This window comes from Biomphalaria glabrata, chromosome 6, assembly GCF_947242115.1.
Source record: "Biomphalaria glabrata chromosome 6, xgBioGlab47.1, whole genome shotgun sequence".
Classification (NCBI taxonomy): Eukaryota; Metazoa; Mollusca; class Gastropoda; family Planorbidae; genus Biomphalaria; species Biomphalaria glabrata.
This window is the reverse complement of record NC_074716.1, coordinates 24,951,513-24,976,441: the sequence shown is the minus strand read 5'-3', so window position 1 is coordinate 24,976,441 and position 24,929 is coordinate 24,951,513. Positions and strand designations below refer to the sequence as shown.

Here is a 24,929-nt window from a genome sequence, read left to right as displayed (position 1 = left end):
TTTTTAGTTTTCGTGTCTGAAGTGTCTATAAGTTAAGTGATTTCGATAAAGGTGTTACTCTAGTCAAATAGGATTATCACACCAAGGTTAGAAGTCATTCATTTTGTTATAATAAGGCCTACAGAAAAGTAATCTGTGCTGATGTTCAAATATTTGTATACACGCCTCTTTCATTTCAAGCCTATAGATGTCTGGAATATTGCCAATTTGTGTAAGTTAATAAGTGTTTTTAAAAAAAGCAACTCACTTTTTGGTTGTTAATCTAATGCTTAGCATCTCTTTGTTCAGGCCCGGATTTTTTAAATGTGCGACCATAGATTCACTGAAAACCTCAAATCACGAGCAAAAAACTCATTCTTATGACCCAATATGAACTCGAAGCATTTAAATATGTCAATGACTAACCAGTGACTCTTATATATCCAATTTTTTTTAATAAATAATTTTAAATAATTTAATTTGGCTTTCAAATATCTCGCTACCAGAGCAACTTGTTCAAATTTTCAAAGCGATTATCCTTTTTCTTAAAAATACGTGCTTAGAAGATTTGAACATATTCGAGATTTTCATGTGAAACTAGACAATGTCAAGGTCAAGGGCGCTAAATTGAGTTGCCAACTAAATACACAAAAGAATTACTCTACAGTTGTAGTAATCTCCCAAAAATATGTGACAATTGATCTACGTATCGTCTTGTGTTACTGCTTGTTAGTTGCTCATTTGTTGTTGTTTTTTAAAGTTTTCTTCCATAGAGTGAAAGTCTCCTCCATGGGGAAAGTTGAGAAGAAAAAAAAAAAGATCACTTCTAAACTCAATATCATTTCCCCTAGTCTCTTCTATTTCATTTATGTAATACGCATATTTTGTATTTTCTGATGGAGGCATTCTGGGTATGACCCTGGATGGCCGATTCGTCTAGCACTTTTGTAATGTAGATTCTGCCTGTTCAAGTAGATGTCGCGAAGCCCCAAAAAAGACATGTTTGTCTGAAGATAAATTAAGGAGGAATGCAGACCCAGGTTGCTACATGTGATGCGGACAAAGCCGTTGTCCACCGGGAAATGAGGGATCTATAAGTTGTCTTTTCGCCGTCTGCGCCTGCCTTTGGACTTGTTATAGTATTAACATTTATAGGTTGAAATAGTGAAAGATCCTATTTAATCGTTAGTAGACCTACGACTTCAACCAACACCCAAACCATAAACAAACACACGAACGAGCACACAAACACACACACACGCACACAAAATGCTTTTAGCGCTCAAGCACACTTGAGAGTAGCCGTAAGCCTACAGTCTACTTCAAACTTCTTTGAACACCAATCGTGGCTAAATTGGTCCGGAATTGTTCACATTGAATCTAACACTTTACAAGATGCATGTTCTAGTGATGAATAGGTGCTTCCGTTGAGTGGACTTGTAAAATATATACGTGAAAAATAGTCACATTTGTATTTGAGAGTTATTGTCGATCATCCACTTCATTCCAAACAGGTGTATCTATCTATCTATCTATCTATCTATCTATCTATCTATCTATCTATCTATCTATCTATCTATCTATCTATCTATCTATCTATCTATCTATCTATCTATCTATCTATCTATCTATCTATCTATAATCTAATTTAATTTAATCTATCTATCTTATCTATCTTATCTATCTTATCTATCTTATCTATCTAATCTATCTAATCTATCTAATCTACCTAATCTACCTATTTATCTATCTATCTATCTATCTATCTATCTATCTATCTATCTATCTATCTATCTATCTATCTATCTATCTATCTATAATCTAATTTAATTTAATCTATCTATCTTATCTATCTTATCTATCTTATCTATCTTATCTATCTAATCTATCTAATCTACCTATTTATCTATCTATCTATCTATCTATCTATCTATCTATCTATCTATCTATCTATCTATCTATCTTATCTATCTTATCTATCTAATCTATCTAATCTACCTATTTATCTACCTATCTATCTATCTATCTATCTATCTATCTATCTATCTATCTATCTATCTATCTATCTATCTATCTATCTATCTATCTATCTATCTATAATCTAATTTAATTTAATCTATCTATCTTATCTATCTTATCTATCTTATCTATCTTATCTATCTTATCTATCTAATCTATCTAATCTATCTAATCTATCTAATCTACCTATTTATCTATCTATCTATCTATCTATCTATCTATCTATCTATCTATCTATCTATCTATCTATCTATCTATCTATCTATCTATCTATTCTACATGAATTTACTGTTTCTACGGTCATTGGGTAAAATCAACTACGCTCTTACTTTTTACAACTAATTCAGAAAGTAATTAAAGCTAGGTAGATTGAAGGACGGCTTTAAATCCCAGAGACCACACCGCGTTTGGTCAATATCCCAAGTTACACAAATTTAGACTTGAGCGAGTTTGTCATTCTCGTTGGTATTTGTACTAACCTCCACAGTCTCCATGAGACTAATTTGAAACAAATCATCTTAAAATCGGTCCTGCCTTAAAAAAAAAAAAAAAGTATCCCTTTCAGGGTCGGATTTGAGGGAGAGCAGGGACTCCACAAGATAGGGACTTAAAGCTAAAATATGTATATTAATTATAAAAAAAAGGAAATTGTGATTAAATTGACAAGAACTCACCCAATTTCTTTCTTCTAAACTATGCCTGCTTTTAGATATAAATATTTTCATTCATAAATGGATCTTTATCAAAGCTTTCGAAAAATTCTCGGACCTTCACAACAATCCTGCCCCAGGGTCTCCACCTACTTAAATACAGCCTTTGATACAATAAGTGTATTATAATTTTCAGTGCTTTTTTTGTACCAAAAATAGGTGCCGGTACTCGGTGATTAGGTGCCGGTACTCAGTGATGGATTGCTTAACTTTTAACTACTAATAAATTAATAATAAACGTAAAATACTAGAAAAGTCATCATTTTTCCCCACATTGAAAAAGGCGCCGGTACGACGTACCGGTGCGTACCGTCACAAAGAAAGCCCTGACAATTTTGAGAAAGTTCATAAGGGGAATAGCCTTCATTGGGAACTACTGACGAGTAGCGCCGAGGACCTACAACACTAGAATAATGTTCGTATTGTCGGTTGTAAAGTATTTCATTTCCATTTGAGTTCTGGAGATACTGGCTAACTCCCGTGGAAGTGTGCCCGTTTGTTCTTACGTGGCTGACGTATGCTCCACCAAAGTAGGCCTTCTACCTGCGCGCTTGTGTGTCCGCATTCGTTCAAATCGAGATCTAGATCTTAACCATATCCATTTACCTACGAATGATTTTAAAAGAAAAGTGATGCGCAACCATTTTGTTCAACCTGGGGCTATATTTATTTCCTACACTCTTTTTCCGAGCCGCATCACTGCTAAACATCGTCCAGACCAACGGAACTCAGCATAAGTGGATTCATGATATACTGTGGACTGAACTTTCGGAGGCTGGATAACAGCGCGTCACGGCCCGGATGTAGCCCGCATGCCGTAGTTTGGGCAACACTGCGTTAGATATTTTCAAAGCTAAAATCCAAGAAAACAAGTAACCTTTATTTTAAAAAAGCTAATGACATTTTGTATTTAAATAATTATCTATCATTATTTTGATTATTTTTACTTTACTTTAAAATTTGAAAATGGAATGTTCAATTTATCTTAAAATTTTACAAGATGCGTGTTTTAGTGACTAATTGCAGCACCTGTTTAGAGTTCGAAAATTTTCAAATATATATTTCAAAAAAATGTAAATCATTACTGTGTAACACAATTTCGTAACTCCAATAAATAAAAATTCTAAAATTATTTGCCTTACACACATGTTAACGTTTTAGTATTGAAAAACTGCATTTGTTATGTTTTTTTTTTTTTTTGGAATGCATGACATTAAATCCATTTAAAAAAATTAGTGAAAAAAAGACAATCTAAATTACCAGGCACCTTAAAATAATTAGTTAACTAATCATTTGCTCTTTTGGAGAACCAGAAAATTTTCCATGTTTGTCTTGTATTTTCTGACAATGTAATAGTTTGCAAATAATGAATTAAAACAAGATTTCAAACGTGCTATCTCACAAACTCAGAGGCGGCCCCCATCGAATCCACCAATGGACCAGGAATATTCAAGCCATAGTCTTGTTTTGATCGTTGAAAGTAATAAAATTGTTAAAATTATTGGACACTAAAATAATAATAATAATAATAAAAATATTGTTTCTCTTTTAAAGCTTAAATCTTTCACAATTTTTTTTTTATCAAACATAAGTACTTGTCCAAGTTGTTGTTTCCTAAATATTCACAAAGTTCCCCTTTCAGAACTGCTTCTATGGACCACGGTACCCCGACAAAATAGCCCCGACTAAATAGTCGAACAAAATAGCGCGAAACGTAGGGAAACAAGCAGAACAAATATATTTCAGTCATTTTGAACGAAATACTTTAGATACCGTAAAATATGAATAGAGCCAATATTTTTTTTTTTAGTTTTAATGTTAACATTATTTTTCAGTCATTTTGCAGGAAACACTTTAGATATCTTAAAACATAAATATGCAAACAGTATGCAAACAGTAAGCAAAAATTATAATAAAATAAAATGAATAATTTCAAAATAGATCTATATATCATTTATTTGCATTCCAAAAGTGTACTTTGAAAACATGCAAAGATACTTGTCATTTATACACACACACACACTCAAACTTTCACAAAGTTAAATTGTAGGAAAAGTAACGTAGAAATTCCATCACTGGCTTGTTTCCGTACATTAGCAATATAGCTGCAAGACGTCTGTTAAGTTGGAGCTGTACTTTGTCTTATTTGCAGCTTTACTTCGTTCTCCAGCATTGTACCTCAGAATCTTGTTCTCAGTGTTCTCCTGTTCTCTGAGGAAGTGAGAGATTAACGTGTACATATTGGGGTGATGACCGTCAATAGACAGCTGAAATGCATGGTGTCATCCCTCCACTGAATTGTTTGTTTGTGATAGATAGTCCTGTACACGATCTCTAACATTCCATAATGATATCGGAAATCTTGGAGTCACTCTGCGGTTTCGTCTATGGCGACCAATATAGTTATCCTCCCAATAGTCATACAAAATCCCTACAACATCTGCCCAAGGGTCATCTAGATCTTCTCAGTATTTACATTGGCAGGTTAATGAGATTAAACAAATATTTGGAGAGATCGCCAGCTTAACTAATCCTGACACGCCTAAGTTCGCCCTCAACAAATATGGCTTACTTCTAGATCTAATAAACTTCAAGAAGATAGAGATCTCAACAAATATGGCTTACTTCTAGATCTAATAAACTTCAAGAAGATAGAGATCTCAACAAATATGGCCTACTTCTAGATCTAATAAACTTCAAGAAGATAGAGATCTCAACAAAAATGGCCTACTTCTAGATCTAATAAACTTCAAGAAGATAGAGATCTCAACAAAAATGGCCTACTTCTAGATCTAATAAACTTCAAGAAGATAGAGATCTCAACAAATATGGCTTACTTCTAGATCTAATAAACTTCAAGAAGATAGAGATCTCAACAAATATGGCTTACTTCTAGATCTAATAAACTTCAAGAAGATAGAGATCTCAACAAATATGGCCAACTTCTAGATCTAATAAACTTCAAGAAGATAGAGATCTCAACAAATATGGCTTACTTCTAGATCTAATAAACTTCAAGAAGATAGAGATCTCAACAAATATGGCTTACTTCTAGATCTAATAAACTTCAAGAAGATAGAGATCTCAACAAATATGGCCAACTTCTAGATCTAATAAACTTCAAGAAGATAGAGATCTCAACAAATATGGCCTACTTCTAGATCTAATAAACTTCAAGAAGATAGAGATCTCAACAAAAATGGCCTACTTCTAGATCTAATAAACTTCCAGAAGACAAAGATCTCAACAAAAATGGCCTACTTCTAGATCTAATAAACTTCCAGAAGACAAAGATCTCAACAAAAATGGCCTACTTCTATATCTAATAAACTTCCAGAAGACAAAGATCTCAACAAAAATGCTGCCCAGGACGTTCACTTACATAAATCTGGAACTTTTATACACATCCTAGAGAAGTCCGCGCTATTTAGTCTTGCGCTATTTTGTCGGCGCTATTTTTTCATCGCTATTTTGTCGGGTCACCATGGACCACGTTTAACGAGGGTGTCATGTGACTGGCATAACGACCAACCACCTTTACTTTTCCCCAACTAATGTCAGGTACCCATTAGAGCTGGGTGGACTCAGAGGCTTTCTAAAGATCCCGAATGTAAAATAAACTGAACATTGCTTTTGAAATTTTAAAGCAAAGTAAAAATAGTCATGCATTAATAAAATTTTACATGTAATAAAAAGAAACTAAAAAAAAAATAAAGATTTATTTTTCTTACAAAATTAGATAAATTGGCAACACGAAGAAAAATATTTCTGACCCAATTCACAATTTAATTTAATTTCCGCTAGTAAGCTAGAAATGACTTGGGTCACACAAATTAAGGTTTTTCCTCTCGCAAAACAAACAAAAAAAAATCATATCTCCCCTTCCATTTACAATACAATCTTCTGATCTTACATAACAAAGACGTTACTTAAAAAAAGAAGAAGATTTTGTTCTACACGCCATGCATTTAGTGACGTGTAATAACTTGTGGCTGAAGACGTTTTTCTAAATACAATCTGTATCTGTAGTGTAGCTAGCTTGGTGACGTTAGGCATGCAAACTCATTGCGACGTTGGCTTTTAAAATTCATGAATAAAGATTTATGTGAAAGAAAAAACAAAACAACATTTTCTGGCACTGCCAGGGTTGAGCTTCAATTGAGATAAACAAAATTCCATGTAGTCCCTTTAACACTGTCCACTGAGAAATTTATTATTATCATTATTATTACCGAGATATCTTAGGATCGCATTGATTCATGCTATTGTTTAAAATTAAACTAGCCTGTTTTGAGTTCATTCAACAAAAACCTTTTTTTCTTCACAAAATGATAAAATGCTGCCCTAACACATGTCTAGAGCTTACAGAATACATTATGTAATCAATTTAATGTAGAATTGTGTAAAATAACAAGTTTTTAGAAAGCCAAAATTCAAAGCTAAAATATCGTAAACTAAAACTTGGAGTATCAATTTCGTTTGCATTGAAACTGTATCTACATGATTTGTTTTGATCTTTGCCCTTTGAACTCAAGAAGATCTGTCATCATTTTAGAATGATACGAATAGTATTCATACCATCAACAACAACACACACACAAACACACGCCAGTTTTATGCTTTGAACTTGTGTCTTATAAAGATAATAACAATTTCATTGTAAATATATATATATATAGCAGAAAGAATATACACTGATAACAAAGAAAAGGTTGAGAGAAGAAAAAAACAAACTACAGACATTTATGTGGGGCCTAATGTTACATAGACTAGTCGACTAGAATGGGTTTTAGGAGATCTATGTCTAGGAGGATAAGGAACTAGAACACCAATAGAAATAATTTATTTCGGTTCTTTTTTATTTCTTTCACTCATAGGCCAATGACGAGTTTTTTAATGCACCAAAAGTGTTGTTGAACATGAGTTAGTTACAACCACAGACATGTATATATATATATATATATATATGGGAAAGGACCAATGGCGAACGCTTTTGTGCCAGTTTTTAGTTTAGAATTTATAACTCCGCAATGGTTAAACTTATTAAAAAAATGAAAACATCTGCGGACTCCTCAGCTATTGGGCGATAAAACTAAATTTGAATCTTTTTTCCATATCAGCTATTAAATTTATAATTCAAGTCAACTTGCGGTAGGGGTCGGACCTAATCAGCGAACGCAATTTTCGCGGGAGTCATAATGAGCGAAAGGCCGTAAAAAATAGCGAAATAGCATGTTAAAATATAGGAAATTATGCTTCAATTAGTTCTATCATCTAACTTCTTCCATGAAACATAACTATTGCCCTCCTTGTGACATTAGGCCTAAATTTGTTTTCACTTTTCTTGTGCTCCACATCTCCTTTCTCTGCTTGGAACTGATGTATATATAGCCTACGAAACTTGCGATCAAATATTTTTCTTTTAAAGAAAGAAAGAAACTACAAAATTCTATCTCGCCTCCTCCCTATAGGCTAGTCCACGTCATTTTGCTCCCCATTTCATAAACTCTCGTTACTGTGACTATTTTTTTAAGAACACATGTTCAGTGCACTTAATTTAATCATCAACTCGACCCCCCCCCCACACACACACACGCGCGCTCGCTGATTGACCCAAAGGCAGATCCCGAATGCGATGGATTGATGATGTATGGGAGGTAGATCTTCAACAACTTGGGTTTCGGGCATAGAGACGAAAGGCTCAGGAGAGATCTTGTAATTTTATACATGTATATTATATGGTAATTCTTATATTTATTACTAAATATATAGGCCAATAATAGAATATGCATCCTCCGTTTGGGACCCCTCAACTCAAGAAAACATTAAGAAACTGGAACAGACACAAAATAGAGCAGTGAGATTCATAACAAACGAATATTCACATTTGACTAGAGTAACACCTTTAGTAAAATCACTAAATTTAGAAAGCCTTCAGGACAGAAGGCTCAAAAGTAAAGTAGCAATCATACATAAAACACTGAACCATAATCTTCAAATACAAAAACAAAATTTAATAAAATACTCTGAAAGACACAAAGATAAAGGCACATTCCTCGTCCCATATGCTAGGACAAATTTGTACAAATACTCCTTCTTCCCTAGTGCTATTAGAGCATGGAATGGGTTGCCTGAGCTAGCCAGGAAAACCAGTGACTTGGCAGAATTTAAGTCATTGGTTAATATGCATGACTAAATGCATGACGCGTAGGACGTAATCATCTTCTTTTTTGAAGTAACGTCTGTATTATATAAGATAAGATAAGATAGTTAGCGTTTTTTTCCGCTCCTGAAATCGAATATTTTCTCCTGGAAAACTCTTGGAAATCCTAATCCTAATGGTGGGGGAACCCAGTGAAAATGAATTCTGATCTTCTTTTAAACATCTATACACATATTGATATCATTAATTAGTAACAAGAGGTTAACCAGCCAGTTACAAAAAAAGGAGGACGGCAAAACAGAGGTCCCCATCCCCCCGTATAAACCGTATAGGCCTAAGCGCTGTTTCAAATGATGCGTCATTTCACCCTCAATGTCATAGAGGAAAGTAACTGCCAGCATATGACTGTTGGAGAGAGAGGTGTGAGTCAAACATTTTAGACGGAAAGAAAATGCGGGAAAATATGCTGGTCACAACTGGGCGTAGACATGTGAAACATGTAGGCTACTGCACTCATCCTTAATCTTCGAAATCGAAGACATTGGGTTAAGGTTAAAAATAGGCCTATTATTTTAATATTTCAGTTTACAAACAATAACATTAGATAAGACAAAAAGAAAAACAGATTAACTCAGTAACTAAATTATTTTTAATGGCTTTTTAAGCTTATAATAGGGGTTTCGCTGAATAGGTTTTCAGTTAAAAAGGTCATTTTGAGCGAACACCCCATAATATTTTTTTTTCAACGGAATGAATAGCCTTAGCTATTCTAGCTAACTATTTCCTCATCTATTTAGAAGCATAATAGGCGATTTTTTTTAGGCCGATTTCCATTGGTGCTTTAAAATCGCCTTAAGTTCGGACCTATTCTCGTTTATCCGGAAACGTTTTGAGAATGAAATTTCCATGCATGTCAACTTTGACCTTCAGCTATGCTTTATTTTATGAGGGAAAACGAAAGTGAATATGTGGGAAATGTAGAAAAATGGAGTCTTTGTAATACCATTTTATTAGTTCTGCAGTTACTTTTGAAATAAATAAGAATGGACAAAAATTACGGGGAGGTGTTCGCTTTATATGCCATTTCGCTGATGGGCCTTTCCTATATATATATATTGGTTTGTGGTTATATATGTACATATGTACTATTAGACACGGAGAATGAGTGCATGTGTGTGTGTGTGTGTGAAAGAGAGAATGGCAGAAAGAGAGAGAGACAGAAATAAAGAAAAGATGGAAAGGAAAAGTAGACAATAGAGAAAATGGAATAAAAATAGAAAGACGGAGAAATTGTGAAAGGGAGAAAAAGAAAAAAAAAAGACTTAAATAAAAAAAAAGATCGTAAAAGAAGAGTTAGAGGATGAGAAAATAAAAAAAAGAGAGAACGAGAAAAATAAAGAAAAAAAACCGGAAGAGAATAGAAACAGTAAGAAAGATAAGAAGAAAAGAAGGAAAAAAGAGAGAGAATGAGACAGAGAAAGAGAGAAAGAAGAAGAAGAGAACGTATTCAAAGATAGCTAGACATTGTTTGGTGAACATACAAGTTCATAATGGTGTCGTTCTAGAGTCAGACATTATAAGCCTATTCTTCACGGAACAGGTAGAGAGGATTTGTCTCTCCGAGACGGGCGGTAGGCATCGTTAAGACACCTTTTCATGTCTTAGTTGTGTATAGCCTAGTCAGCCAATTCGACTCACCTGCTATGAATCCTTAGAACATGTATTGCCTTACCCAAAATCATCTGTAGACATAGACTTTATAGATCAAACTTCTTTCATTGACTGCTTAAAGCAAATCAGTTGTGATTCCTGCCCAGAAAATATGTGAAAATTTGGAAAAAGTTGAAAAAAGGCGTTGTTTTGTAAAGTAGTTATAAGAAGGAAAGTTGTTTTTTTTTTTAACCCTAACCTATGTAACATATAGATCTAGATCTTGTAATTTAACATTGAAAAAAGAGCACAGTCGTCTCATAATTATTATTTTGCAATTTTTAGATAAAATCTATTTAATCAATCTATTTAAAAGCACATAAGATGACCGAGATTTATAGATGTGAATTATTTCCATCTAGGGTTTGAAGTGTACTATCTTAATTGAAACCAACAGGTAATGGCTTTATTGCATAAATTTGCGTGAATATAAAGTTCTGTGATTAATACATAACAATCTAGATATATAAGTCTGTGAGCTGATCAATCGCGGATAAGAATTTGCTTCCGTTTTACAGTCTAGATATAATATGTATAGGTCTGTGGTATAATGATACATAAGTATATTAGACTCGATTGACTGGAAAGCGACAAAACTGTGTAGATTTTTTTTTATTGAAACCATATAATAAGACAGCCAGTGAAACACTGTGAATAGGATTTTTTTTTGTACGCTTAAAACTTCTAACACGTCCAACTAACTGCATGTCTATGAGCGCAAGGGACCTAATTACAAATAAACCACGTAAGTAAAGAACCATTCTCTTCTTTTTTTAACGATGCTTATTTATTTGTTTATCTAACTTCTACTAGATCGACTGCCCAACACGAATTAAATTCAAGTCGTATCACAGACATTTCTTTTCCACTAGTGAATACTTTATTTCAATCAGAGGAGAGGAAAGGTGCACCAAGAAAGGGAGTGGAATAGCCTTTAGTAGTATTGATGTACTAGCAAGGTTGGATATTGCAGTCCGAGTTGATACTGTATTGTTGAACTTTATCGCTTTAGAGTGTAATTGCATACAAATGGACATTATTAAACGAGGAATATTTGAAAACCCGTATGCTGCATTCTGGCTGCATTTTGTACACAACATTGAGCAATACTCCATACAGAAGTTTATTGTATATATATGCCAGTGCTCTTGGAGTATCTTCTGCCATTGGCGGATTGGTTTAGAAATGCACGAAAAGAAGCATGAAGACTTGAAAAGGTTCCTCTCCAAAAAAATGTACGCACCGTAAACTTTTACGAAAATTATATCAAATATTTATATCTCAGAGAGAGAAGCGGCTTAACGCTTTCAGATGGATCGCACAAAAAGATGATCCATCTTGGAAAAAAACTTTTCAGAAAGCCTGAAATAATTTACATTATTGTGTGCGTATGTCTACATGGTGCGCGCGTGCGTGTACATATAATATATTGTAATTACGTCTTACTTGTTGAAATATTGCTCAAAACAAAAAAATCTAAGCATGTACTTTTTACGCCCCATGATCAACATGTGTCCCGCTCCCCAAATATCTGGTCATCTTACTTTGAAGGATCTTTTGCTATGGCGTTGAACATTTTGAATTTTTAGCTGGTGCTATTTTTAGTTTATGTATGATCCAGTAGAGACATGCTTTGTGAGTCACTGAAACCCAAAACGGGGCCTTAATAATGACAATCTCCACAATAGAATATCAAACTTCTTTCAATGGGTCAGCCACTTTTACGTTTATAGTTTTTCGTATTTTTACTGATAAATCAAAAAATCCAATAATCCCAATTTTGGCAACACTTGTGGTTAAGAGGAGTTCGCTTAATAGCCTATCAATGCATTCCCCGGTTTTCTGCAGTGTGTAAACCCAGTCACCACACAATTTAAAAAAAAAATACATTTTTGACTAATATATGCATATTAAATATTTGTTTTGGAAATAGGAAAAAAAATGATATTAAACTTACAAGTACTCTATTTCCTTCTTACTAAAATATGGCTTCCTTTTAGACATAAGTAGGCCTACTATTATTTAAAATTGGATTTTTATTAAAGTTTTCGAAAAAGTATAGGGGCCTCCACAAAAATCTTTCCCCGAGGCCTCCACTTACCCAAATACGGCCCTGGCTAGGAGTAAGAAATAAGTAAGTGGCTAAGTAAGTAAATCATTCATTAAAGGTCCTTTGTTTCTATGGCCGACGTCAACAAGGGTGTTATGTGACTAGCACAACAACCAACCGCCTTAACTTTCCCCAACTGACGTCAGGTACCATGGGTACTGCGTGTCCTAAAATATCCAGAAATTTAGTCTTTATCTAGATTTGAACCCGAGACTCATCGTTTTGGAAGCCAAGCACTTTAGCACTCAGCCACCACGCCGACAGAGTGGGGAAGGAGTGAAGTACATGAAAACACAGAACTTTCCAACTTTAACACCATTTCTTCAATGGATGTTTGCTGGACACTTGAGGTGGTCAACTGGAAGGTGACATTGCCTGTAACTTTGCGCGGACGAATGGATGTCACGCCATTGACCTGTTGTGTAAAATGGTTCTAGGGCTTCCATTTGATATCATGTCAACTTGAAGCCTTGTTGCTCCATTGTTCAAGTTAACATCTGTATGGCTTGCATATTTACTTTGTCTCCTCAGCGTTGACATACGCTACTAACGGACTCATAATTGGGTAAACATTTGTTTCTTAGCCAGTTCTTGAAACAATGTGTTCTTTTTGTAGAACTTGGGAGAAAGACTTAGAGCTGGTCTCTTCTTAAGTCTCCAATTCTCTTTCATTTTCCATTCTCTTCTTCTCTAATCTTCTCTCCCCCCCCCCTCTCTCTCTCCTCTCTCTCTCCTCTCTCTCTCTCTCTATCTATCTAAATGTTGAGTTTTCTTTTGAACCTTTATTTCACAAAATCAGTATGAAATGGACATTGACCAGTCAGTGCAATGAAAACAGAATCTGATCATGTTACTATTAGTTACATTTTTAGTGTGGGTATCTACTTCCTTTTAACTTCTATTTTTATTTTAATTTATAAGTAAGATTTTTTGTTTAGAAAGCTTACAAACACTCACAAACAAGAGATACTACATTTTGTGCATTGTACAAACAAAATGATAACGGCACTTCAATATTTAAGTTCAACTAAGTCTAGTTCTAAATAGAACCGTTCAGACCTGATCCATTAGCTCGTCAGACGAAAACAAACATGGAGTTAGGTTAGCACTGTATCACACCAGAAGTGTGGTGGCGAGGACATGGCCTGTTAAAGGAGTTGCGCCGTGTGACACACTAGCCCCCCCCCCCCATTAAACGTCGGGTGTTGCTGGACAAACACTGGCTCTTCAGTAGTGGACTATTGAACAGACAGGTCCAGGTGTCACACAACTTTGTGGTGTAAGTGCTGTTCACGGCATGGAGACTTTTAGGTCTTTGCGCCAAGCCAAACTCTTGCGAGAGTTCAATGTCACTTTGTGCTTCTCGTGGAAGGGAGAGCTAGTATCATTGATCAGCACGCCACGTCACCCGTAACACAAAGATAACTAATGTCACAGAATTATGACATTGAGTGCTTTTAACTTGCAGTTAAGAACCAGTGCTAGCTCATAAATAAATAAAAAATCTCTTTGTAATATTTGACCACGCTTACATCTGCACTATTTTAAATTCCAACATATCTGCCATGGTTGGGCGATCTGAACATTAAAAAAAAAACTAAATAAAACGCCCTAATGCTTCTATTAAGAACATTGGCAACAGATTGGGCTCCACTTGGCCACCTACTGGAAAACATTGGCAAAAAAACAGTGGCGTAGCTAGGGTGGGGGAGGAGGTCCAAATTTGAAAATCTACCCTCCGGGCTCCCACTTGAGGGGGACCCCTAATGATTGTTAACAATTTGTTTTTACATTAAATATTACGCTATTATCTCATGTCATGATGTCGAATGTCAAAATGCAAGGGCCCCTAAAGAGTCAAGAGCCCCGGGCCCCCAAATCCCTAACTACGCCACTAGCAACAAATAAGTTCAATTTGGTCACCTAGTGGAGAACAAATGTAACAAATACTTTCTTTATATCAATTTCTCCTTTATATTCGGGGCCTATTATTTTTCATTCTATTTATGTTTTGTAATGCTCATTATTGTAAGAAGTCTTACCAGTGAGCTCTACAGAATCAAGTTCTTGTATTGACAAACCAGCTAATGATTTCTACATAAGAAAGTGCGCAAGATGTCCAGGAACATCTATTTATTTATTCAACTCTTTCATGAAACATTGGAGTCGAGTGCGGGAATTTCCGTAGAGCCGTGTTCAAGATATAAGTCAAATTTTATTTTAAGGTGATTATTGTTATAACGATCAAACCAGATTTTCGACCGTGTGACAAATTAGGTAGTTATTTTTCCCTAACGATATACTTAAAATGTCGAATTTCTAGGAAAATCGTTTGAGCCGTTTTCAAAATACTCATCCAGTGTCAAGGTTGCACCAAATGTAGGACCAACTTTTTGAACCCATGCAAGTTAATTGGAAGAATAGTAAAAAAATAAAAATAAACTAAAAGACTTTAAACCTAAAGCAACACATAAAGTAACACATAAAGTAACACATAAAGTCACACATAAAGTCACACATAAAGTCACACATAAAGTCACACATAAAGTCACACATAAAGTAACACATAAAGTAACAACATAAAGTAACACATAAAGTAACACATAAAGTCACACATAAAGTAACACATAAAGTCACACATAAAGTCACACATAAAGTAACACATAAAGTCACACATAAAGTCACACATAAAGTCACACATAAAGTAACACATAATGTCACACATAAAGTAACACATAAAGTAACACATAAAGTAACACATAAAGTCACACATAAAGTAACACATAAAGTAACACATAAAGTCACACATAAAGTCACACATAAAGTAACACATAAAGTAACACATAAAGTCACACATAAAGTCACACATAAAGTCACACATAAAGTCACACATAAAGTCACACATAAAGTCACACATAAAGTCACACATAAAGTCACACATAAAGTAACACATAAAGTAACACATAAAGTCACACATAAAGTAACACATAAAGCAACACATAAAGCCACACATAAAGTCACACATAAAGTCACACATAAAGTCACACATAAAGTCACACATAAAGTCACACATAAAGTAACACATAAAGTAACACATAAAGTCACACATAAAGTCACACATAAAGTCACACATAAAGTCACACATAAAGTCACACATAAAGTCACACATAAAGTCACACATAAAGTCACACATAAAGTCACACATAAAGTAACACATAAAGTAACACATAAAGTCACACATAAAGTCACACATAAAGCAACACATAAAGCAACACATAAAGTAACACATAAAGTCACACATAAAGTAACACATAAAGTAACACATAAAGTAACACATAAAGTAACACATAAAGTAACACATAAAGTCACACATAAAGTCACACATAAAGTAACACATAAAGTCACACATAAAGTCACACATAAAGTAACACATAAAGTCACACATAAAGTAACACATAAAGTCACACATAAAGTCACACATAAAGTCACACATAAAGTAACACATAAAGTCACACATAAAGTAACACATAAAGTAACACATAAAGTCACACATAAAGTAACACATAAAGCAACACATAAAGTAACACATAAAGTAACACATAAAGTAACACATAAAGTAACACATAAAGTCAGAGGTGTAGCTAGGGTGAAGGAGGGAGGGGGAATCTGAAAATCCCACCGGGCCCCCACTAGAGAGGGGCCACCAAATTAGTGTTTTTTACATTAAAAATTAAATATTACGCAAAATGCAGCAGAGAGATCAAGCCCCCGGGACCCAAATGATGGCCAATTCCCAGCAACGCCACTGCATAGAGTAACACATAAAGTAACACAATTTGCGGTATGATGCGATTTTTTCCCATCACAGAGAAATATACGAGTCATTGATGACAAATCACAGATACATTGTCCCCTGTGAAAGTTAGGTGTGGACTTAAAAGCAACCTTCTGATGTCAACTCTACGTGGACATTCTGAGGGAGACTGTTACATGAATGTACAGTTCTTTTTCAGTGTTGCATTTTTTTTTTTAATCTGTAATACAAATTTCATCAAGGCTAATAACGATATATTATTTTTATCAGTAGTATAATTTAATAATTTTTTTATTACTATTATTATTAATGCATAAATCTCATTGTCCTTTTTTTAATTGTTTGTAATAGTTGAATATATAACATCAAAAAAAAAAAAAAAAAAGATAATTTAAAATAACTTCCTGCCAAACTAGTCACTTTACAAGTTAGATTCTATCATGTTAAAAAGGTTGGAGCTTATTCTTTCTGTGCTGTAAAAATTAATGTTTTTTTTTTTTAATTTGAACCCGGAGGAAGCTTGATTAACACCTAAACAGTTTTTTTTTACATGTTTTTTTTACATGTTGAATTCATCCTTTATTTCACAAACACAGAAACTCAAGCGCGCACGCACAAACACACTAAATTAAGCGCTGTCTAGTGTATCAAACAAAGTCACGTGACAAGTGTTTATTTATATTTTCCACTCACTTCCTTCTTTGATAGATTCTAGTTTTGACGCCCCGTGCGTCTTTTCCAGATTTTTTTGGCCCGTTGGTGTTCGTGTTCAGGTGTGTCCAGCTGCAGTAACATTATTTTTTCTTTCACATTTTATACAAAAGTTGACTAGAGTACAAACGTTTAATCGTTTGGCTGTCGGGTATTTCTCTTTCATCTCCCCCTCCCCCCACTCTCGCGACATTCTTGCTCTACATAGACTTTATAGGCCGGCAGAGGAGTGATTACTAGTTTCAAGTCACTGCTAATAGTTTGATGATCAAGAGTTGATTCCATTTTGTGCATTGTATGTTTAGCAACCGATTGGATTTTGCTTACTAACACTAATCAATAGGAAAACTAATTAGGGCAACATTGTGCAATAAAAAATAAGTTATTAACAAATGAAAAGTAGACGCGCCAAACAATTCATGAACTATTTTTATAATCATTATTTTTATGATGCTTCGCCGTGCTACTAGACGTCTATACCATGCTCATTGAGCTCTGAACACGTACAGTGGCGTAGCTAGGGTGGGGGGAGGAAGGGGGAGAATTTGAAAATCCCCCCGCCCCCCACTAGAGAGGGGCCACCAAATAAGTGTTTTTTACATTGAAAATTATTAAATATTACGCAAAATGCAGGGCACTCAAAGAGGTCAAGCCCCCCCCCCCCCGGGCCCCCAAACGATGGAAAATTCCTAGCTACAAACCTGGTCACGTAGGGGAAACTACGAGTTAATGCATTTGTTTTTTTTTTTTAATTTTCATTTAACTTAACCTGTTAATTTGTCGATTGATCTAGTCACCAGTCTAGTGAAATCTAATTTGTTTAAAAAAAAAAAAAAAAAAAAAGGATTCAAATTCACACCAAGAAAGGGATTGGTGCATATAATCAACGTAACAGATCATATGACCAATCTTTAACTGTGATTGGAATTAAAGGGCATTTTCATTGTTAAACCGTTTATATTATTGTTATACCATTTAGGTTGTATTGCTCCTCATTTTAAGGACACTCAAATATAATTGTAAATAGTACACTCCCCTGGTGTATTTTTTATGAAAAAACTGCTTGCATAAGTGATTTAAAAAAGTAGATTTTTCTCTTTCAGAAAGGAAAAAGTAGCCCTTACATCAGAACTTTGAATGATCTAAAATATTATGATGTCGGATTTTCACTATCTGTTCTAGTTTACGAGATTTAAACGGGACGGACGGACGGACGGACATTCCACACAAAACTAATAGCGTCTTTTCCCCTTTCGGGAGCCGCTAAAAAAAAAAAAAGTAAAATATAAAAACTAAGATGAAAAGAACAATACATAAGATGCCAATGATATTCCAGGTTTAAATTTATACAATCAGAAACTAAGTAGATGTATCAGTATATATGTAAAACCCAAGTGTACACTATCTGTGGATGTTACTCCGGCACTCTCTTACTGTCACGTCCCATTACTTTAGCGAGAAGGTCAACCCCTCAAAAAAGTAAAAAAAAACAGTTGAACTTTTCTGAAACTTGAAGTCAAAGACAGGTAGTGATTGCTTTGTCCTGGAGTTGTACTTTTTTTTTGTCGATAAGTAATTTCATTTTGTTTGTCGCCTTACTCGTCCCATGGCGTAGTTTCTATAGGACTGCATGGTGCGAGGAATCAGGGGCATTGAATCAGACGGGACCGGAGGTGGGAGAGATGTTCAAGAAGTCTAAATTAAAACCTTTTCAACGAAGTAATGCGCCACCCGCTGTCTTTTGTTAGAGATACGGGTCTTTATCATTTGAAAGTGTGGGTGCAGGGAGAGGGAGGGACCTTTTGAATGCCGAAACTGGTAGAAACGTTGTCCCTGATTTAACAACAGTGGGTGTAGGGTGGTCCAAAGGTGGACCTTAGGTGCCCCCCCCCCTTTTTTTTTCTTATTCTACCTCGTTATGTTTTGAAACGGTGGTTAAGGACGAAGGAGGTATATGATTATATGGGAGGGAAGGAGAGAGGAGAGAGAGAGAGAGAGAGAGAGAGAGAGAATAAGATAATGAACTGAGATGGCTAAATTTAAAGGCTGAATGCAAGGGCTGCTTCTGTTCTCCCAGCTGGATCACAGACAAAACGAGATCTGAAGGGCGTCTTATTCTCGTGTGACTTACGAGGCGTTATCGACTCCTCTTGACTGATTGGCTTATTATGGGACTTGGCTTCGTGTGCAGAAGAGTGTGTGTAAGACGAATTCAGGAATATGAGATGATTTGTTCACAAAACACGAGACTTCACGAGAGTTTCAGCTCTCAACAACAAGAGTTTGTGTTTGTAATATACACGGGGTACACGGCGGCTCGGGAAAAAAAAGTTGCGATTGGGTGGGGGGAGAACGAGAGATGTGAACCTAGGAGGGATGAAGTCAATAGAGAAAACATTCAGCGCTACAAAAGGAAGACTTGAGCTAGTTGTCATTTCTTATGAGGAACTTTTGTGGCAAGGACCTTTCACGGTTGTATTCATTGAACCAAGAGAAAATACTGATCTAGAATAGCGGTTCTAAATCTTAGAAACTGAACACCAATACTGGCCTAAAACATTAAATCAATACTTTGTTACTTGTCCATTCGAACTTTATTTCTATGCATTTACGGGGCATGTGTCGCGGTAAGATAAAACAAACCTGGCTGCAAGGTGTGATGTTCAATGAAGTAAAAGAGTTACACTTTGTGTGTCGTTTATTCGTATAAAACGCCATTGAGACCAGCCAGCTTCTAGTAAAGAGTCGTATGGTCTCACTAATGGTTATTCACTTATGTTCTCACCAGGATCCTAAACCTGTTTGTGATTAATTACGCTTTTTTTTTTAGACCTGACCAAATTTTCACACGAAACTTTGAATCATAACTAACAAATACAAAAAACACAATCTAATAAAATACACAGAGCGACACAAATATAAAGGCACATTTCTTATTCCATTTGCTAGGACATAATTGTACAAGTGGTCCTTCTTCCCTTGTGCTAATAGAGCATCGGATTGGTTGTCTGAATCCGACAATAAGTCAACCACTTAGCAGAGTTTTAAGTGTGTAATTAACATTGAAGACTTTGATACATGGATAGTCGTATGACATTATTATCTACTCTTTTAAGGAACGCATGTAATTTATAAGATAAGTTTGCTCCCCCTCCCCCAATGAAAATTGGTTTAGCAAGCTAAAGAACACTAAACAGTTAGTTGAACAAACCGCCTCTAAACTTGTGGTTAGGAGGAGAACCAGGCTAATAGTGTAACTAAATTACTACTCCAGTTTCCCAAAGACAAGTAAAACAACCATAATAAATCAAAAGGTGGTCTGAAAATCACGTGATAGGGAACTGCTTCAAAAAAAAAAAGCCACCAATCCGATGGATTGATCTAGGAAAATGTAGGACCCAAGGGGAGTAAGAAGGAGCACTATATTTTTTCAACAGCTAGTCTCGAGTTCATAAGCAAAACATTTTTTGTTAAAATAATATGAATGAAATCAGGTCTCTAGATATGGAGCCATTTACCCCCCCCCCTTTTTTCGCCATTTCCCCTCAATTTTTTTTTTAAACCTGTGTTACAATGATGAAATTTGCCCCCCCCCCCACAGCCCACCACCCCCAAAGTCTCTCCCATCCCGCTCTTTCTCTCTCTTCACACCTATCTTATCACTCTAATTTAAATAATGCAGAGTTCAGAGTTCATTGTCTCGTCATAGGTTCGAGAGTTATGAGAATCAACATAACGAGAGCAATTTTCTGGTGAGAAGTCCCCCCCCCCCTTCCCCCTCCTCTGCGTTCTTGAGCTAGTGATAATGGGAGAATCAACATGACTTTGATTGGGAGGGATAGGGTTACAACAAGCAAAGACTGTTTGTACTGATCAATTACACTCATGCACATATTCATAAACACAAACTCATATCATATACAAAACAACGAAAGATCCACATATACATTTAAAAAAAAAAACTAAAGTAGAGAGGGGGAGAGAGAGAGAGAGAGAGAGACAGCCAGACAGGCAAACAGAATAAGTACGAAATCCAAGCACCCTATAGGATTACATAACTTGGCTATTTCTGACTTAACTATAAGAAATAGACCACCAAGAGAACTGTAATAAGCTAGAGACCACTGTACAGATAGCTATATAGGCGTTCTATCTTTATTCTTTATAAATATACAATCTCCATAATCATACACCAGAACAAAATGAACTTTTATGACTAAATGAATATCATAATAGTCTAATTAACTTTGCCACCACCTGCTGGTATTGTAATACTTCAGTGGCTCAAAGACTTAGAATAAATAGACTAATTAAAAAAGCATCGCATATCACTCGAATACAGCTACCATCTCTTGAAGAGCTTTTTCATGAAAGATGCCTTTCCAAAACACTCTGGATTCTTAAGGACAACCTGCACTAATTAAACCACTGTTACATAAGATCTGAACGAAGTGGTCGTCTCCTTTCCAATAGGACTAAAACAGAAAGATTTAAAAACTCCTTTATCCCACTTTCAGCCAGAGTGTTACAAGATCAGCTGTCGTCATCGAGAAGTACATGGAAGTCTAATTCATAAAGCGCTGGTTGTGAGTGTGTACGTGTTTCGTGTGTGAATGCTGTTCGAATTTTTCATCTATACTGTTATTGTACAGTAGTTACGCTGAGGTTGTCAATTGTAGTCAAACTGAATTTTCATTTGATTGGATCAATAAAATTATCTTATCTTATCTTAACATTTACAACCATTAGTGCTGCAGAAAACGTAAAGAAAACTTAAACAGACCTCCGGTGGACAACAGCCTTGTCCGCATTGGTAGTAGAAAAATATGCAGGCCGCAACTGGGTTAGGATGGGTGGACTCAGAAGCACACTAAGATCCCGAAGTGATCATGTTTCTAACACAACTCTCATTCTTAATCATCAGAATCAAAGCTTTGCCATTATTATTAGTCGAACATTTGAACATTACAGAAAAAACTCGTAAAGCAATGTTTTTACATTTTTAAATATTTAGACTAGCCATTTTCATTCGCCTTATTTACTATGCAGGGCTCGTTCAAGTTTCTGTGACTTCGACCATCATCCAACTGAAAACTGTGAACTTTATAGTTTGTAGAATGCAAATAGAGGACATTGCCAATTATAGGCATGGGATTTGGTCACCTTACATATAACAAGAAAAACATAAGAATACTTTCTTTTAAAAAAAATTAAAACGCTGATACGAAGTATAGTTATATCAATTGGCTTGGATTAAATTAAAATTAATTAAATTTGTAATAGATCTATTCTAGACCAACAATAGAAATAAGAAATATTTTTACCAATTGTTTTTGTCTAACGCTATTTCATGGTTTTAGCTTTTATCAATACGCTATGATCCTATCACTTGTCTGGACCAGTTGGGGAAATGGGGGGGGGGGGAGAGAAAGAAAGGGGTTGAGTAAATTTTACCTTAATAGTTTTTAAAAGCATTTATTTTTTTAACAAGGGTGGGGGTGGGAAACGACCTTAATTCGAACTCATGACTCAAGCCTCCACAAGTCGACATTCTAACCACTATGCTAGTGAGGTGCGTATGAAAATAAAAGATTGTTTGTTTCAAACTAACCTTAAAGAGTATAAAGGGGACTAATTCAGCTTACACTTCCACCTCAGTCAAGTAAAATGTCTTTCCCTTGTTCGAGATACCAAAAAAAAATATGTATTACCAATAGTTTATTAACTAATTGTTTAATTTTTCAAAAGTTGATTCTTATGTTGCCAGATAAAAGAAATAATTGTGTAAATTTTCTGTTTGATTCGAGACTGGGTGTAGGAGAAATAACGTGTACAAACTTTTTACCAGACAGACAGACAGACAGACATAGAGAGTTGATATAAGCTTTGTAAAAGAAGAAGGCGGTATAAGTTCTATGTACCATCCTTTTTTATTAGCATTTCCGCGACCTCTCAACATCGCTTCTATTTATTAATTACAGTTTGTTCTCTCCCTATCAGCAGCTCACGCGTTCATTAATGCAAATGGCAATATGAGAAATTGTTATGGCTGGGAAAGAGTTGACCAAAAAATGGTGCAGGCCTACAGCATACTACATTATACTTGCTGGATGTAACCACTGACTGTGGAGTGTTACACGTCGCTGTTTTGGCAAGAATTCACAAAATAACGTGTAGGACTTTAAAAAAACAAAAAAAAAAACACTGCAGAATTGCAACCTCCATTGCTTGTTGGGTTCAGCGCCGTTAAAGCTAACAAAGAAGATCCAACACTATATGTGTACTCTATAGAACCATACCTGCTGATTGACAACACTAGCGGAGATAGGGCACTGAGATCTCACAATTGTGTGGACGCCGAGACCATTAATGCTAACAGCTGGGTTGTTTGTCGAGGCGACTTGGGAGCACCTTTTTTTCTTAATCCTTGGATTCAATAGACTGGAATCTCGAGACAGCGGATCTAAACTTGTGCTCCTCCCAATACAGAAGAGTCAAAGTTAGCGACACTTCTATTTCAAATGCGTTCTTACAAACAATATAAATCTTTTTAAAAGCGAGTCCTGGAGACACCACGCAAGAATAATAATAATAGTAAAATAGAAAAAAAAATTAAAATGTATAGATTGACCTATATCTGATAGGGAACCTCAGCTTCTCTCTATAGTTTGTGACATGTACTGCCGAGTAATCCCCCTTTGGTTAGGGTTAATCCTTCAATCAAAGAATGGTGTTCATTCAGTTTTTTTAAATGAGATTTTTTTTCTATTAATGTATTTTTAATTATTTATTTTTGTACCAGGTATTTTGGAAGAACAAGCAACTGGAGACCAACAGTGAATACAGGATCAGTGCCTGTTTGGCCTTTGTTCGGTCTGCAAGAGACAGGCATGAGCAGAACGTGGAACTGGTGCAAAAGGACAGTTGCTTCTTTGTTCGAACCATTCGTACAATCAAACAAGGGGAGCAACTCCTGATTTGGTACGAGGACGGCCATGCGCGTGAAGTGGGTGTGCCCATACTCACCTTATCCCATATACGAGGTAAATATTTTGGGCGTGCGACATATATTATCCTACTATTTCTGTCTCGACTCAATGTATAGTGACCCTTGCACTAACTTATTTTAGCAAAGTTTAGGCCTATGTATCACTTGACTGGGACACCATCAGGTTCGGATATACACTTGGTAAGGCCCTAAGGTTATTTGAGATATTCCCTCCACCAAAATGGCTACGCCTATATGCCCGCCACCCAATAGTTACGCAATGTTACAACATCAGGTGTTTTTTTTTCCTTTATTCCTTCTTGTAAAAGATTGAAGATATTTTTTTTAGGGGCTCACCTAAAAAAGTGGGGTCCCTAAGCTATATTTAGTGATGCATAATGGTAAATTTATCATTTCCTTCTCTGTATGACAGCCGTGCCGGTATCCGCCATAAAAACGGTCACTTGAGGAACGGTGTGATGATAGTGACATGTTAGTTGGGGCTTTCCTCCATCGCCGCCATTGCAATGGACTCGGTCCTAAGGCATCGGAATGGGGTTCTGTTTTGCTTCCCTATTGACCTAATCAATTCCTCTAATGACCGTTTCCATCAGAGCGCCACGTTGGGGTCTGAGAAGCATTTTCTCGAATGTGTTATATAGAAACCCCAGTGACATCTACATTCCTCACAAATATAACATTTAAAAAGCTAAATCTCATATTTT

At 35.5% G+C, this 24,929-nt stretch overlaps 1 protein-coding gene and 1 long non-coding RNA gene across 2 annotated transcripts in view; one reads left to right on the top strand and one right to left on the bottom strand.

Annotated features, from left to right (window-relative positions):
- The window catches only part of LOC106050923 (B lymphocyte-induced maturation protein 1 homolog), a 28,459-nt gene that overhangs the window by 1,474 nt on the left and 2,056 nt on the right, over nucleotides 1-24,929 (top strand). The window contains exon 2 of the mRNA XM_013205984.2: nucleotides 24,019-24,259. Within this exon, the coding sequence (XP_013061438.2) occupies nucleotides 24,019-24,259 (241 nt within the window). The remainder of the gene's footprint in view (nucleotides 1-24,018; nucleotides 24,260-24,929) is intronic.
- LOC129926812 (uncharacterized) lies at nucleotides 4,719-23,769 on the bottom strand. The gene is made up of 4 exons (XR_008778554.1): nucleotides 23,516-23,769; nucleotides 22,828-22,893; nucleotides 10,570-10,680; nucleotides 4,719-4,919 (listed from the first exon to the last, which is right to left on the bottom strand). It is a non-coding gene; the product is annotated as an uncharacterized LOC129926812 (long non-coding RNA).